This window comes from Vulpes vulpes, chromosome 2 (genome assembly GCF_048418805.1).
Source record: "Vulpes vulpes isolate BD-2025 chromosome 2, VulVul3, whole genome shotgun sequence".
Lineage (NCBI taxonomy): Eukaryota > Metazoa > Chordata > Mammalia > Carnivora > Canidae > Vulpes > Vulpes vulpes.
In genome coordinates, this window is record NC_132781.1 from 25,008,867 (window position 1) to 25,025,107 (window position 16,241).

The 16,241-nt window shown below is 49.8% G+C and overlaps 1 protein-coding gene across 1 annotated transcript; it reads right to left on the reverse strand.

The window, feature by feature from the left end:
- Positions 1–848: 848 nt before the first annotated feature.
- On the reverse strand, positions 849–9,320 carry GIP (gastric inhibitory polypeptide). Its single transcript, XM_025996281.2, has 6 exons — positions 9,167–9,320; positions 4,436–4,538; positions 2,427–2,573; positions 1,769–1,858; positions 959–1,060; positions 849–882 (listed from the first exon to the last, which is right to left on the reverse strand). Exons 2-6 carry the CDS (start codon positions 4,519–4,521, stop codon positions 849–851), a joined length of 459 nt encoding a protein of 152 aa, XP_025852066.2. The 5' UTR covers positions 4,522–4,538; positions 9,167–9,320.
- Positions 9,321–16,241: the final 6,921 nt, after the last annotated feature.

A 16,241-nucleotide genomic window follows, 5' to 3' on the forward strand; every position in this document is an offset into this window, starting at 1 on the left:
ATTCATGAGAGACACAGAGAGAAAGAGAGAGGGTGGGGAGGGCAGAGACACAGGCAGAAGGAGAAGCAGGCTCCATACAGGGAGCCCGACCTGGGACTCGACCCCGGGTCTCCAGGATCACACCCTGGGCTGAAGGTGGCGCTAAATTGCTGGGCCACCAGGGCTGCCCCAATTACCTTTTTAATTATAAGTAATCAAAATTCCAAAAAGCACCCACTTTCCTATGGAGAATTTCTCATACTCTCCCCTCCATTGTTCTGGTCACGTTCCTCTTTCCCTTCCTGCCCTCTACAGGAAGCCATCCCAGATCTATTCCCTTGATCCCTCCCTAGCTTGCCAGCATCCAAGTCTGAAATATTTTGGTTTCCAAGCCTCGGTGTCTTCATCTTGAACCAGTGTTCTATCTCACCCTTTAGGTAGATGGACCTCTTCATGGTATTAGCCATCCCTTTCTTCTGGGACATGATAGATTACAGGACTTCCTAGCTGGTGAGATGGATTCTAGGACCACTGAGACCAACAATGGCTACAGAGAGGCACAACATGCCTCCAGCTCCGGGGGTTCCACCACTGGGAAGGGGCCATGGGATAGGGTAGAGAGAGAGAGCTGAGAATAAAATGGTCAGCTTAGCTCAGGTGGGCAGGGCAGGTGAGCGCAGCCTCTCACCTGGACAGAGTAGAAACCAAAGTGCAAGAAGTAATGACAGCTGCCAACATTACTGAACTCTTCCCCCTCCCGTATTACTCTCGGCACTTTCCTCGTATTATCATATTTTAACCTGACAACAATCCCAAGAAGTGGTCTGAATAAGCCTTGTTTTCGTGAAAACGCTGAGGTTCAGAGAGGCTTATGAGTTTGCTAGCATGTGCTGGAGTGCCGATCTGAACCCATGTCGGGCCTCAAAGCTCAAGCTTATGACCACGAGTCAAGATGCCCAAAGCCACTGAACAGCCCCACCTGAGCCTGCAGACTTCCATCTGATCCACCATCCAGGCCAGCAGCTCTCGAATCAGTAAATCCTTCAGCAAATCTTCATCACCCGGGTTCTTGGGTAGGGAGCTGCCAAGGAGAAAGCCTCAGGCAGGCTGTTTGAGCTGGGGCCCCACCCGGAGTGAGTAAATACAGGGCCTGGGACTCCAAGGGGCAGCTGGGGTGGGGGGAGGGAGTCAACACAGCTGCCTCTCCTTATCTCAGCTTTCAAAGCTCCACCCTGATCTGTGGGCCTGGGGAGTAGCGGCTCTTCAGTACAGGCAAAGCCGAACAATTCAGGTGGAAGATATCCCACCCCACCCAGCTCTGCAAGTATCCCCGAATGCATCCCCCCAAACCCGAGAGACGACTTCGGGAACAATTCACTTTTTAGAATGATCCACAGATTTCTCAGCTTCCTCAGGGGATGGGGGTGAGGGTAGGGGGTAACTGATGTCAAGGGACTGGTCTTGAGAGGGTCCCTGCTCCTCAAACAGCCTTCCTGAAGTCTGTCGGGGAGAAGTGGGGAAGCCAGTCCCCGAAGTCTCTTTCACAACCCCTCTCCGTGACTCTGATTCCACACACTGAGTCATCGATCTTAGGGACTCTGACCCCAACTCCCTCCTAGGACCCCAGCCCCTATTCCTCCTAGGTTTCTCCCTTAAACTCCGGCCAGGCTTCCAGGAGTTCCATGAAGAGTGGAAGGGGATGCTTGTCTAGGGCCTGGCCCTGCTCTGGGGTCTAGGGGAGGGAAGGATGAGGCCCTGCCCCCACCCCTTCCCCAGTGGGCTGACTCACCCCTGCTGTTCTCTCGACTCCTCCTTCCTGTTAGATTGATGGGCCAGCTCTAGGGTCCCGGCTTCCCTCTGGGTGATGTTGTGTTTCCAGCTGGTCAGGTAAACAGGAGGGAGTGGGTAGGGCTGGGGAGACTCAGATGTGCTCCAGTATTTTGGGGCCTTTATCCAAGTTGCATAGTGTACCTCTTTCTCTGTTCAACCACCCCCCTGTTTGTCCCTAGCTGCCACAGAACAGCTTTCCAGCATCTACCATGCTGACGAACAGCAAGGACAAGGTAAGAGACTTGGCAAAAGAGAGGAAGAAGGGCAAAGTCCAAAGTGGCCACCACCAAATGGTCACTGTCAGCAGCTCAGCTCTCTCTGCCTACAACCCCAGCCCCGTGGGGATCCTCTGGAAGCCCCTACATCTTCAATGATCCCTCTCCTTAGAGGAAGGATTGGAAAGAAAGGGTTGGAAGAAGAAAAGGATTGGAAAGCTTAGTCCCACCCCAGACTGGGCCACTGCCCGAGCCCCGGTCAGGACCATGGTGTTGCCCAGCTCCCCATCAGTACCTAAGCCAAAGTTACCACCCCGAATCACAGGCCCGCGTGGCGTCTCGTCTAAACGAAGGAAGGTATGGCCAGCCGGTGCAGAGGAGGGAGTATGGGCATTAACTCACTCATTCTTCTTCCCCTTCTGGGCCAGCAGCCAGTTCACAAAGTCTTGTTGGCGAATCTTGTCCATGGCGATACTGTAGTCACTGATGAAAGTCCCCTCGGCATACCTGGGGCCTCGAGGTCGGGAGCCACTGACCTTAGTGTGGAATCTGAAGGGCAGGGAGGGGAGAGAGGGAGAAACCAGGCACTACACGAAGGGAACCACAATGAGCGGGCAGGTGATTGTTATTGACCAGAGGCAGGTATTTGAAAACAGCCACCTCCCACCACCCCCATTTCTTGGGAGTCAGATTTTTGTGGGGTTTTTTGTTTTATGGGTTTTGTTTTGTTTTTAAAGATTTTACTTATTAATGAGAGACACACACACACACACAGAGAGAGAGGCAGAGACATAAGCAGAGGGAGAAGCAGGCTCCATGCAGGAAGCCGGACCTGGGACTCGATCCCAGGTCTCCAGGACCACGCCCTGGGCCGAAGGTGGCGCTAAACCACTGAGCCACTTGGGCTGCCTATCTTATGGGTTTTTTTTTTTTTTTTTTAAGATTTTTATTTATTCATGAGAGACACACAGAGAGAGGCAGAGACATAGACAGAGGGAGAAGCAGACTCCCTGTGGGCAGCCTGATACCAGACTCTGATCCTAGAGCCCCAGGATCAGAACCTAAGCCAAAGACAGATGCTCAACTGCTGAGCCACCCAGGTGCCCCTTGGAGTCAGTTTTATGGAGGCAGCCCCTTGTCTATGCATCAAGCTCCTCGGGCTTTATCCTCAGCTCTAGAGCCCACTTTCTGCATCCTCAGTGTGTGTGACTCTGGGTTCTGGACAAACAGGGATCAAGGGTTCCCTTCATCCCAAAGGATCTCACTTTCCTCCTTTACTCCTCCTGCCTTGGCTCACCCCGATTCAAGTCTTTATTCCCAGTCAGTATGAACAATAGGAGCTCTTCCATAAGGGCACTCACTGTATGCCAGGTCCTCTCTCACCCTTTACTGCATAGACTCATTTGATCTTCGTAACACCCCTATGAGGTCAATACTATTTCTATGCCCTTTTTGTGAATGAGGAAACCAAGGTACAGAGAGATTAATCTAGCACTCCATGAAGGTGGGGGTCTGGGCCTAGATCTAAGTTTGCCATATATATATATATATATATTAGTTCCCTGTATGGAACCTGCTTCTTCCTCTGCCTGTGTCTCTGCCTCTGTGTCTCTCATGAATAAATAAAATCTTAAAAAAAAAAAAAAAAGATTTTAAGAGAAGGAGAGTGAGCACAAGCAGGGGAGGAGCAGAAGGAGAGAGAAGCAGGCTCCCTGCAGAACACGGAGCCGATGATGTGGGGCTGGATCCCAGGATACTGGGATCATGACCTGAGCCTAAGGCAGATGCTTAACGGACTGAGCCATCCAGGCGCCCCTAAGTTTGCAACTTCTATGTGATGTTGACTTGTACCTGACAGCCGTGCCTCACATCTACATGACTGGATTTAGAGGGCATAGGACTACTCCTTGCATCTGACAAGGCCCAGCTCTTTACCCAGACAAGTATCTCTTGGTCCTCCAGAGAACAAACAGAGCCCCCTCCCCCTTCTGCTCATGACATTCTGCTCCCCACCCCACCCCCAAGTGTTCCTGAGAGTCTGCCACTGGCCTAGGTGGCTCTTTGCTTTCCTTGGGAGCCTGTGTGTTCCCTGAGGCATTCTGCACACGTGAATGATGAATGGCTAAGGCTTTCATCAGGAAGGGAGACCCTGTTGTACACTTCAGACACTTAACCCCGGAGAAGTCCTTCCAGAGATCTAACCACAGTTTGTCCTGTGGCAACAGTAGCTCGAAATAAACCCTCTGGATTCTGTCCTTACTCCACATACAGACTGCTGGTAGGGTTCTCCCTCCTGCTTCTTTCCTCTTGGCTTGGGGTTCCTCCCCTTCCCACCTCCCCCCTGAACGCCAGAAGCAGCTCATCCTCCCCAGCCTCCTTCCCTGTGCCCAACCCCTCCCCTGCACCCCTACCTAGAGTGACCGGCTACCTTCTCTCCCATCACCACCACCAGGAGCAGGGACGCCAGCAGGAGACTGAAGATCTTCATGGCCACCATCTTCCAAGGGTGATTTCCTGAGCCGGGAGAGAAAAGGGATGAGGATGAGGGAAGCACTGTGCCCAGGCACAGCCTTCAGGCCACCCAGGTACTGCTGATGCCTCAGAGCCTCTGTGGCTTCTGCCGGTGGGGGGCACTGAGCTCCGGGGGTCAGGGCTTTTCTGAGAGGCTAGAACAACACTTGGGGGGCTGGCAGGGGTGCTGGGTGTTGGAGTCAGATACTAGAAGGGTCACGGAGCCTGGCCAGGAGGAGGACCTGCTTTTTGTTGTGGAGTCTGAGTTGGGGAGGGCAGGGGGGAGAGGTCCAGGCAGAAGAGAGCAGCTAAGACCCCTGACAGCCGCCTTCCTGGCTCCAGTGGCTGGACGTCAAAGGCATGTGGCCTGGCGAGACTCCCCATAGAGCCCCCCAAAGTCCATACCAGCCCTGCTTCCAGCTGTGGGATTGGCTGTCACCTAAACCATCACAGCTCTTTCGCCCCAAGTGAAAGGCACAGGTAGGACCATTCCATCCTCTCCTCCCCGAGGTTCACTATCTCTGTGCAGGGAAGCTCTTCTTGGGGTCCTGCTGCAGGAAGATGAGGTCTGGTGGCCCAAATAGCTCTAGGTCTAACTTTGGTTTTCAGAGCTGGGAGGAAGGTTCCTTACTTACTGCTCTTCACCCCAACAGAAGACCCCCTGGATGAAATGGGACCAGGCCTCATTCATCCTCCTGCCTTTGTCACTAGGTGTTACAGGAATCCTGAGAGCCACCTTCTTATTTCTTAGAATGTAAGATGCAAGGATGCCAAGCATCTCTGGGTGCCAAGACCCACTGCCTCTCCAGTATCCCCTCCACCCATCCCCTGTCCCAGCTGCTCTCTCACCTGGCTTCCTTTCCAGCTCTTCCAGAAGGACAGGGCAGGGGTTTCTTCCTCCTACCTTCCGGTCCTTTGGAGCCTGTCTCAAGAAAGTCTGCTGTAGCTCCTTTATATCCAGGCATCACACACCTGCTGATTAGCCTAAAAGCGTCTTATCTCAAGAAATTAAGTCCACAGCTCCCGCCACATTAAGTCCATTTTACGCGTAATAAAGTTGCCCTTTCCACTTGAACTGTGCTAATCGATGATTAACATTTGGGTATCTCCAGTTCCCTGCGGGGGTAGGCCGCCTTAAGTGTCCTCTTTCTTCTCCCCCCTCCTCCCTTCTGGGCACAGGGCCCTGTATTCTTCTAGCCTCACTTCCTTTCCAGGTGTCCCCAGTTGGAAAGGGGGCCCTGGGTGAGGGCAGACTTGGGTCGGGTGGCACTAGCTGGGGAAGGACCCCTCCCATAGGCAACAGGCTACCCTGGGGTCCGAGAGAGTGGAGCACAGTCGTTTGCACCCCAGCTCTGGATAGTGGCACACAGCTTTGTCAGTGAGGCCATGTCCCTATTGTGAAATCTAGGGGGGTATCCCAGCTGGCCAGGGAAAGGGTTGGAGGGAGAGTAAGAGGGTTGAAGGACCGTGAAGGATGGAAGTTTCCTGGGGGAGCTGGGAACTGAGGACTTGCAGTCAAGCTGCCCTCCTGTGTTAGGGCAGGATAGAGTTGGGGAGGGACCCCAGGGTGGCTCAGCAGTTGGGTGTCTGCCTTTGGCTCAGGGCCTGATCCCTGTCAGGGATCAAGTCCCACATCAGGCTTTCTGCAAGGGGCCTGCTTCTCTCTCTGTCTTTCATGAATAAATAAATAAAATCTTAAAAAGAAAAAAAGAATGGAGTGGGGAAAGTGGTCCACTTACCCCTTGGGAACTTGAAGGAAAGTGGGCAGCTACAATTCTATCTGTAAAGATTTATGAGACACAGTGTGGACCTGTCTCTGCTATCAGACTGGGGAGCCCTGAGGTCATGCTGTGCCTGTTCGACTGGAGGGCTCTCCGGCGCAGGGGCTTTGTTCCCCTGATCAGACTGCGGGGTCTGTACCAGGAGTGTGAACCAGGAGCCATCTCTTCCCCATCCTACAGAAGGTTCCTGAGGCTAAGGGCCATGCCTGCCCCTCAGACTGGAGACCCCTTGAGATGCTGCCTCTGCCTTTCACCAAGGACTGAGTACATGCCTCTGTCCTCATGGCTCAGCCTAGAAGGGGCAGGGCAGACACTGCATTTTTGGCAGACCCCCCAGGTCCTCCTTCCCAGGCTATTCCTACTCCACTCACCATAGCACTTTGAACCATCAACAACCCAGCTCATGCTCTGCTTATTAGCTCCAGGGTCTGGTAAAGGCCACTTTCCTTTCCAGGTAAACTGTGGCCAGGAAGCAGCTCCAGCATGAAATTAAGTGCTTGTGTGGGATGAGAGTTAACTGGACTGGGGCGGGGTGGGGGGCAATTCAACTCTGCTTCCTAGAAACCTTGCCCACCCATTTTTCACTATCTAGAAAAACTTCTCTCCGGGCAAGCTCTCCAAATTCCATCTCCCAGCTATCAATGGGCAGAGTGATTAGACATCGATTCAGATTTGGCCTCCAAATGGGATGTGGGGTTGCTTGTGCTCCTGCTTCCTGTTGAGCAACAGTTAATGGGCTCAGAAGAGTCTGTATGTCAAAACCTGGGCACCTCCACCTGGAGGCACAAGGTATCCAAGGAGGGCGGACATCATTCCCTGGGACCTCGGTAAGTCTGATGCCAAAACAGAGTCAAGGAGGATTCTGGGATGGGTCCCTGCACTGCAGCTCTGAGTGTCTGCCTGGTGCTCTGGGGATTTGTTTTGGGGGTGGGCTGCTCTGAAGGCCACTTGTGCTTCAAATTCTCACCCCACCCCCTCTTGGAGGGAACCTCTCTGCAGCCCACCCCCCAACCTGTTTCCCTTTGATCTTTTTGGCTCTCATGCTGTGCAGTGGACAGACTAAGGAGAATGTAGCCTGAGCCCTGGTGGAGGAAGGAATGTGGGGAGATCAGAGAAGATGCCAGATGCCCAGAGGAGCTCACAGCCCTCACCCCCTAGAGCATATTGGGAGGCTGGGGAAAAGGTAGCCTTCTTTTTAAAAATTTATTTTAAATTAGAAAAAAATTTGAAAAAAAGAAAAAAATTGTTTTAAAATTTATTTTTCATGAGAGAGAGAGAGAGAGAAAGAGAGACAGAGAGACAGAGACACAGGCAGAGGGAGAAGCAGGCACCATGCTGGGAGCCCGATGTGGGACTTGATTCTGGGTCATGCCCTGGGCTGAAGGCAGATGCTCAACCACTGAGCCACCCAGGTGCCCCTATTTATTTATTTATTTTTTAAATTTTATTTATTTACTCATGAGAGACACAGAGATACAGGCAGAGGGAGAAACAGGCTCCATGCAGGGAGCCCGATGTGGGACTCCATCCTGAATCCCCAGGATCACGCCCCGGGCCAAAGGTGGTTCTAAACTGCTGAGCCACCCGGGCTACCCTATATTTTTTATTTTTTAAAAAGATTTTTTTATTTGAGAGACAGGAAGACCATGCATAAGTGGGTGGAGGGGCAGAGAGAGAAGCAGACTCTCCACTGAGCAGGGAACCCAACATGAGGCTCAGTCTTGGGACCTTGGGACCACAACCCAAGCTGTAGACAGATATTTAACCAGCTGAGATACCCAAGTGCCAAAAGATGGCCTTCTGAAGTTTCTGGGGGATCGGAAGGGGCTGCTGGATTTGATCAAGATAGTTCAATGAGGGCTCCCCGGGTAGCTCAGGAGAGTGTGTGACTCTGGATTTGGGGGTTGTGAGTTCGAGCTTCACGTTGGGTGTGGAGGCTACTTAAATTTTATTTTTATTTATTTATTTTTTTTTAAAAGGAACGTTTGGGGGCAGCCGGGGTGGCTCAGCGGTTTAGTGCCAGCTTCAGCCCAGGGTCCGATCCTGGGACCTGAGATCAAGTCCCACATTGGGCTCCCTGCATGGAGCCTACTTCTCCCTCTGCCTGTGTCTCCGCCTCTCTCTCTGATGTGTCTCTCATGAATAGATAGATAAAATCTTAAAAAAAAAAAAAAAAAAAGAAAGAAAGAAAAGAAAAAGAAAGGAACATTTGGGACGCCTGGGTGGCTCAGTGGTTGAGAGCCTGCCTTCAGCCCAGGGCGTGATCCTGGAGTCCCAGGATCGAGTCCCACATCAGGCTTCCTGCATGGAGCCTGCTTCTCCCTCTGCCTGTGTGTCTCTCTCTCTCTTGCTGTGTCTCTCATGAATAAATAAATAAATAAAAATCTTTAAAAGTAATAAAATAAAAATTAAAATAAGTAAAGATAGCTAAATCCACTGGCAACTCTACCAGCCCGGCCACCACACATGGGGAGAAGTGGCCCTAGTGTGCCGCCTGCAGCACGGTGCAGGGGTGGGGTCTGGGAGTGGGGGGCTCTGACCCTCAGTCCACTGGGGAGCTGTTCCAGGATGTGAGGGGTCACAGGGGCTGGGAAAGCAAGAGGAAGCCCAGATACCAAGGCTGGGGGCGAGGGGCAGACAGGTGGAGAGAGTGGGGGTGCGAGAGGTGCCTAGGCCTCCTGGAAGCCAGGGAATCAGCGCAGGAAGGGACGATGGTGATATTGTGAGAGAACCCAGGGTCCTGCTTCCCAGACCCTCCCAACCTCTGGATCCAGACACCAGGAGGAGAACTGGAATGGCAGAGGAGCCTTGGGGGCTTGCTGGCTCTTCCAGCTCCCGGTGGTGACTCACCGTTCCCGCCACAGCCCGAGGGCCACCGCAGACATTCCAGACCCAGCTCCACCGCCAGGCCAGGGTGACTCAGAGGGCTGCAGCCTCCCTGCCAACGACTCTGCTCCAGAAGTTCGCTTGGCCTTCAAGCTCCCCGGCTGACTCAGAAGGCAGACATCCCCTCTCCGAGCTCTCCTACGCCAGGTGGCAGGTTTATGCTTCTCCTCCTGCGGAGGATACAAAGGGACAAACTCTGCTGAGTCATCGGGTCTGTCCTGATTCCTAGAAGGGCCACTTTCAGCTTTCCTCCCCAGTCACATCACAAGCCCAGTGGTGGTCCCAAACATTTTTGCCCAAGTCAGCCCCTGTACCACCCAGGCCAAGATAGATACTTTTCAGAGGGATCTTCAGAGAAAGACTTAGTCAATAAGATTGCAGTAACTTTGTACGGTGACAGATGGTCGCTGCGTTTATGGTGGTGAGCATTTTGTAATGTATAGAGTTGTCAAATCACCATTATATATACCCCCAAGGAATACGATATGTCAACTAACATTTTAAAATAAAGAAAATAAAACTCTCCACTCACAACACGGAAGATACTACGTAAAACCTCTCTTGGCCATCTGATATAAGGAATCAGTTTGGAAGTCCCCTCTCAGGTCTAACTCCAATCCCTCTTGCTGTTTTCACAGGCTGTTTTTGGTCTGCTTTTGTCAAGAAAAGAGCTCAGCCCTTAGTAATTGCGACCTAATCCATGGGAGAAGAACTGTGGGGCAGTGTTAGAACTGGGAGAGGTGACCACAAGGCTCTCACTTCCAGAGAGGGAAAGAACTGGTGGTACATTTAGGGTGAAAGGCCAAAGGGCCAGGCCTCCCAGGGAAAGCAGCATTCCTAACTCCTTCTCTGTCCCAGGTGGGAGCACCTCCCAGGAGAAGGAGGTGAGGGGTGAGAAGAGAAAGCTTCCCCTTTTCTCTGCATGCAGACAGCTTCCAGGTCCCCAGTGAAGCCTAGCCCATTCCTGTGATAGGTATGGGGAGGTCCTTCTGCAACCTCCACAGCCACACCCTTTTTAAAATAGATTAGGGAGGGAATGCCTGGGTGGCTCTGCAGTTTAGCCTCTGCCTTCGGCTCAGGGCGTGATCCCGGAGTCCCTGGATCGAGTCCCACATCAGACTCGAGTCCCACATCAGACTCGCTGCAAGGAGCCTGCTTCTTCCTCTGCCTGTGTCTCTGCCTCTCTCTTTCTGTTTCTCATGAATAAATAAATAAAATCTTTAAAAATAGGGCAGCCCCAGTGGCGCAGAGGTTTAGCACTGCCTGCAGCCCAGGGTATGATCCTGGAGACCCTGGATGGAGTCCCACGTCGGGCTCTCTGCATGGAGCCTGTTTCTCTCTGTCTCTCTGTCTCTCTCTCTCTCTCTCTCTGTCTCTATGAATAAATAAATAAAATCTTAATAAAAATAGATGATAGATAGATAGATAGATAGATAGATAGATAGATAGATAGATTAGGGAGTAGCCTGTAGGGTGGAGAGGGTGTAGGAGGAGGATTCCAGCCCCAGCTCCACCTGCCCACCACTCCCAGGTAAGCTTTGGATTTGGACAAAGCCCTTATCCACTCTGAGCTTTTAGTTTGCACATCTCTGAATTGGAGATAAGAAAACCGAATCTGGGAATGTCTGGTGATGCTTGGTCTCAGGGTGGTGAGTTCAAGCCCCATGTTAGGCAGGGAGACTACTTAAAAGGAAAAAAAAAAACGAAAAATAAAAAACAATAACCACCTTCACCCCAGGAAAAAAACAAGCAAACAAACTAGAATTAGTCCCCCCTACCTCATAGGTAAGTGTGAGATTGTTTTGTTAACTTGCCAGTGTGGTGTTCTCTGGCATGGTCTCCTCTACTTCACTCTATGGTGAGCATTCAGTAAGATGAAATATCAAAGCCAGGTTGGGGTGCCTGGGTAGCTCAGTTGGTTAAGTGTCTGCCTTCAGCTCAGATCATGATCCCAGGGTCCCTGGGCCCCTGGGCTCCCTACCCAGTAGAGAGTCTGCTTCTTTTCCCTCTCTCCCCTACCCCAGCTCTCGTTCTTTCTCTCAAATAAAATCTTTTTTAAAAAATTTTTTTTAAATTTTTATTTATTTATGATAGTCACAGAGAGAGAGAGAGAGGCAGAGACACAGGCAGAGGGAGAAGCAGGCTCCATGCACCGGGAGCCCGATGTGGGATTCGATCCCGGGTCTCCAGGATCGCGTCCCAGGCCAAAGGCAGGCGCCAAACCGCTGCGCCACCCAGGGATCCCTCAAATTAAATCTTTAAGAAAAAAAATTGTTTGGGGAAACAAGCATACTGAGCAGATACATTGTGTTACATCATATCTTGACACATTAGTGATCCTTTGCTGGGTAACTAATTGCTCCAAACATTACCAGTATAATGCAACAGAACATTCCCTAACTCACAGTTTCTGAGAATCGGGAACCTGGCGGTGGTTCAGCTGGTGCTTCTAGCTCAGGTCTTCATGAAGTTGAAGTGAGCTGATAGCCTAGTTGCAATCTCAGAAACCTGGGGCTGGGATCCCTGGGTGGCGCAGCGGTTTGGCGCCTGCCTTTGGCCCAGGGCGCGATCCTGGAGACCCGGGATCGAATCCCACGTCGGGCTCCCGGTGCGTGGAGCCTGCTTCTCCCCCTGCCTGTGTCTCTGCCTCTCTCCCTGTGTGGCTATCATAAATAAAAAAAAATAATAATAATAAAAAAAAAAAACAAAAAAAAAAACAAGCAAACCTGGGGCTGTAGATCGCCTTGTAGGCTGAAGACTTCAGACCTCTCCACCCTTCTTCCCTCAGAGCAAAGTCATCCACCTAAATTGAAAGTTTAAGTGAAATTTAGAAATGACGTACCATCCCTTCAGCTTTATGCTGTTGGCCACATAGACCAACACTGGCACCATATGGGAGGAACTGCACAAGGCTGTGAACGGAGGGAGGTGGGGGGCTCATTAAGGGCCACCTTAGAGGTTGGCTACCGAATCCATAATCTGCCCTTAAAAAATACTGTCCATTATTATTATTACAGAAGGTGCTAGATTTATTTTTTTAGATTTTTAAAAAAATCTTTTAAAAAATTTTTAAGATTTTTTAAAAATATATTTTATTTATTTATTCATGAGAGACACACACAGAGAGGTAGAGACATAGAGAAGCAGGTTCCATGCAGGGAGCCCGACGTGGGACTCGATCCCAGGACTCCAGGATCACACCCTGAGCCAAAGGCAGATGCTCAACGGCTGAGCCACCCAGGCATCCTAGAAGGTGCTAGACTTATGAAACATTTCTGTTCATCACCATGAACTCTGGCCATTTAATATCTACTTATATTTATCTCAGTCTGCTTCTCTCTGCAAGAGTGAGAACTGAGATGATTTTGTATGCTGAAGACAGATAAAGCAAGAACTTTGATATTCCACCAAGACCAGCAGAGTACAGATAACAAAATGAATTGTATTCCCAGAGGGTACTTGCTACTGAGGCAGAAAATACTGCATGGGATATACTTATACTAAAAAGTGTTTTTAGGGGTGCCTGGGTGGCTTATTTGTTTGAGTGTCTGACTTCAGCTCAAGTCATGATCTTTGGGTCCTGGGACTGAGTTTCTTTTTTCTTTTTTTTTTTTTTTTAATGAAATCCCAGGCTCCACCAGCCCATCTATTTTTTTTTTAATTTTTATTTATTTATGATAGTCACAGAGATAGAGAGAAAGAGGCAGAGACACAGGCAGAGGGAGAAGCAGGCTCCATGCACGGGGAACCCGATGTGGGATTTGATCCTGAGTCTCCAAGATCGTGCCCTGGGCCAAAGGCAGGCACCAAACTGCTGCGCCACCCAGGGATCCCTGGGACTGAGTTTCGACATCAGGCTCAGTGCTCAGCGGGAACTCTGCTTCTCCTGCTCCCTCTGCCCCTCCCCCGACTCATGCTCTCTCTCTCTCTCTCTCTCTCTCTCTCAAATACATGAATAAATAAGTCTTTTTATAAAAAACATTACTTGTTTTTTATCTGAAATTCAAATTTAACTGCACATCTTGTACTGTTATTTGCCAAACCTGGCACCCTGGCCTGGAAAGCTTTTTAAAATCCCCATGGCTTGGGGCACCTGGGTGGTTCAGTGAGTAGAGCATGCAACTCTGGATCTCAGGGTTGTGAGTTTGAGCCTCATGTTGGGTGTGGTGCCTACTTAAAAATAAAATAAAATCCTAGTGCCTCAGAGCCATTCCCAGAGACTCTGATGTCATTAGCCTGAGGCTTTTTTTAAAGCTTTCATTTTAAAGTAATTTAAAATTTACAGGGAGGGTGCCTGGGTGGCTTAGTCAGTTAAGCCTTTGCCTTCAGTTCAGGTCATGATTTTAGGATCCTGGGATCAAGCCCCATATTGGGCTGGCAGTTCAGAGGGTGGTCTACTTCTCCCACTCCCTCTGGCCCTCCTCCCTGTTTTTGTTCTCTCTCAAATCAATCAATCAACCCCCCCCCCTTTTTTTTTTTAGATTTTATTTATTACTCATGAGAGACACAGAGAGAGAGGCAGAGACATAGGCAGAGGGAGAAGCAGGCTCCGTGCAGGGAGCCCGATCCCAGGATGCCAGGGATCATGCCCTGAGCTGAAGGCAGACACTCAACTGCTGAGCCACCCAGGTGTCCCTATTCCCCCCTCTTTATCAGATTCAGTCCAGGATCACATATTGCATTTGTCATGTGTCTTATTTTCCTTTAACAGTTTTTCTCTCAGCCTTTGTCTTTCATGATACTGACATTTACAAAAAAAATTTTTAGGGATCCCTGGGTGGCTTAGCGGTTTAGCACTGCCTTTGGCCCAGGATGTGACCCTGGAGACCCAGGATGAAGTCCCACATTGGGCTCCCTGCTTGGAGCCTGCTTCTCCCTCTGCCTGTGTCTCTGCCTCTCTTTCTCTCTGTGTCCCATGAATAAATAAATAAAATCTTAAAAAAAAAAAAAGAAAAAATTTTGACTTTATTTATGGATGAGAGATATAGAGAAAGGTAGAGACATAGGCAGAGGGAGAAGCAGGCTCTCCATGGGAGCCCGATGCAAGACTCCATCCCAGAATCCTGGGATCATGCCGTGAGCCAAAGGCAGATGCTCAACCATTGAGCCTCCCAGGTGCCCCAATACTGACATTTAAAAATATTTTATTTATTTATTTGAGAGAGAGAGTGCACAAGTCAGGGAAAGAGGCAGAGGGAGGGAGAGGGAGAAGCAGACTCCCCCCTGAGCAGGGAGCCTGACCTGGGGCTCAATCCTAGGACCCCGAGATCATGACCTGAGCCGAAGGCAGACATTTAATAGACTGAGCCACCCAGGTGCCCTATGCTAACATTTTTTAGGGTACAGGCAGTTATGCTATTGAATGTTTCTTAATTTGGCTTTGTCTACTTTTTCTTCCATATTAAATTCAAATTATACATGGTGGCCAGAAGACTGTAAAAATTAAAGTGTGGGGCAGCCCCAGTGGCTCAGCAGTTTAGTGCTGCCTTCAGCCCAGAGTGTGATCCTGGAGACCCTGGATCGAGTCCCACGTCAGGCTCCCTGCTTGGAGCCTGCTTCTCCCTCTGCCTGTGTCTCTGCCTCTCTCTCTCTCTCTCTCTCTCTCTCTCTCTCTGTCTCTCATGAATAAATAAATAAAATCTTAAAAAAAAATTAAAGTGTGTCCTTACCAAGTATCGCACTTAGAGGAACGAGAAGTCTACCTGCCCATGGTTTTTAAAAAATATTTTATTTATTTATTCATGAGAGACACACAGAGAGAGGCAGAGACAGAGACAGAGGGAGAAGCAGACTCCTGGCACGAAGCCCAAGGCGGGACTTGATCCCCAGACCCTGGGACCATGCCCTGAGCCAAAGGCAAACGCCTAACCGCTGAGCCACCCAGGTGTCCCTGCCTGCCCATGATTAATGATAATTTTGATCACCTAAAGTTTTGTTGCATTTTTCCCACTGTATAGTTACTACTTTTCTCATTATAATTAATAAGCAATCTACAGAGACTTTTTATTTTTTCAACTGTTTTTTTAAGGTATATTTATTTCTTTATTCATGAGAGACAGAGAGGTAGAGACACAGGCAGAGGGAGAAGCAGGCTCCCTGCAGGGAGCCTAATATAGGACTTGATCCCAGGACCCCAGGATCATGACCTGAGCCAAAGGCAGATGCTCAACCACTGAGCCACCCAGGCGTCCCTTACTTTATTTTATTTTTTTTAAAGATTTTATTTATTTATTCATGAGAGACACAGAGAGAGAGGCAGAGACAGAGGCAGAGGGAGAAGCAGGCTCCCTGCAGGGAGCCCGATGTGGGACTCCATCCCAGGACTCCAGGATCATGACCTGTGCCAAAGGCAGACGCTCAACCTCTGAGCCACCCAGGCTGCCCAAGAGACACTTTAAGACCATGTAGATACCCCTTCTTCATCAGATTTCCCCCACCCTTGGATTTATTTAACAACTATCATTTTTTAAGATTTTATTTATTTATTTGAGAGATAGGAGAGTGAGAAAGCCTGACTGAGCAGGGGACTGGGGGAAGGGATAGAAGGAGAGGGAGAAGCAGACTCTCAGCTACGCAGGGAGCCCCACATGAGGTTCCATCTCAGGACACCGAGATCATGACCTGAGTTGAAGGCAGACACTTAACTGACTGACCACCCAGGCGTCCCTCAACCATTGATTCTTGCTTGAATCCATCTTCATGATGATGATGGAAAATGGTCATTTTTTCAATTCACCACTCCCTCCACGGTATTGGAATTTTTTAAAACAGCATTATCAGTGTATAACTGACACATAATTAACCGCACATATTTGAAGTGTACAGTCTGATGTTTTAACATATGTCTTCTCCCATGAAACCATCACTACAATCAAAGTAGTGAACACTGGGGCACCTGACTGGCTCAGTCAGTAGAGCATGCAGCTCTTGATCTTCTAGTGAGTTTGAGCCCCATGTTCGGCATAAAGTTTACTTAAAAAAAAAAAAATTGGGGCACCTGTGTGGCTCAGTTGGTTGAACGACTGATTCTTTTTTAAAT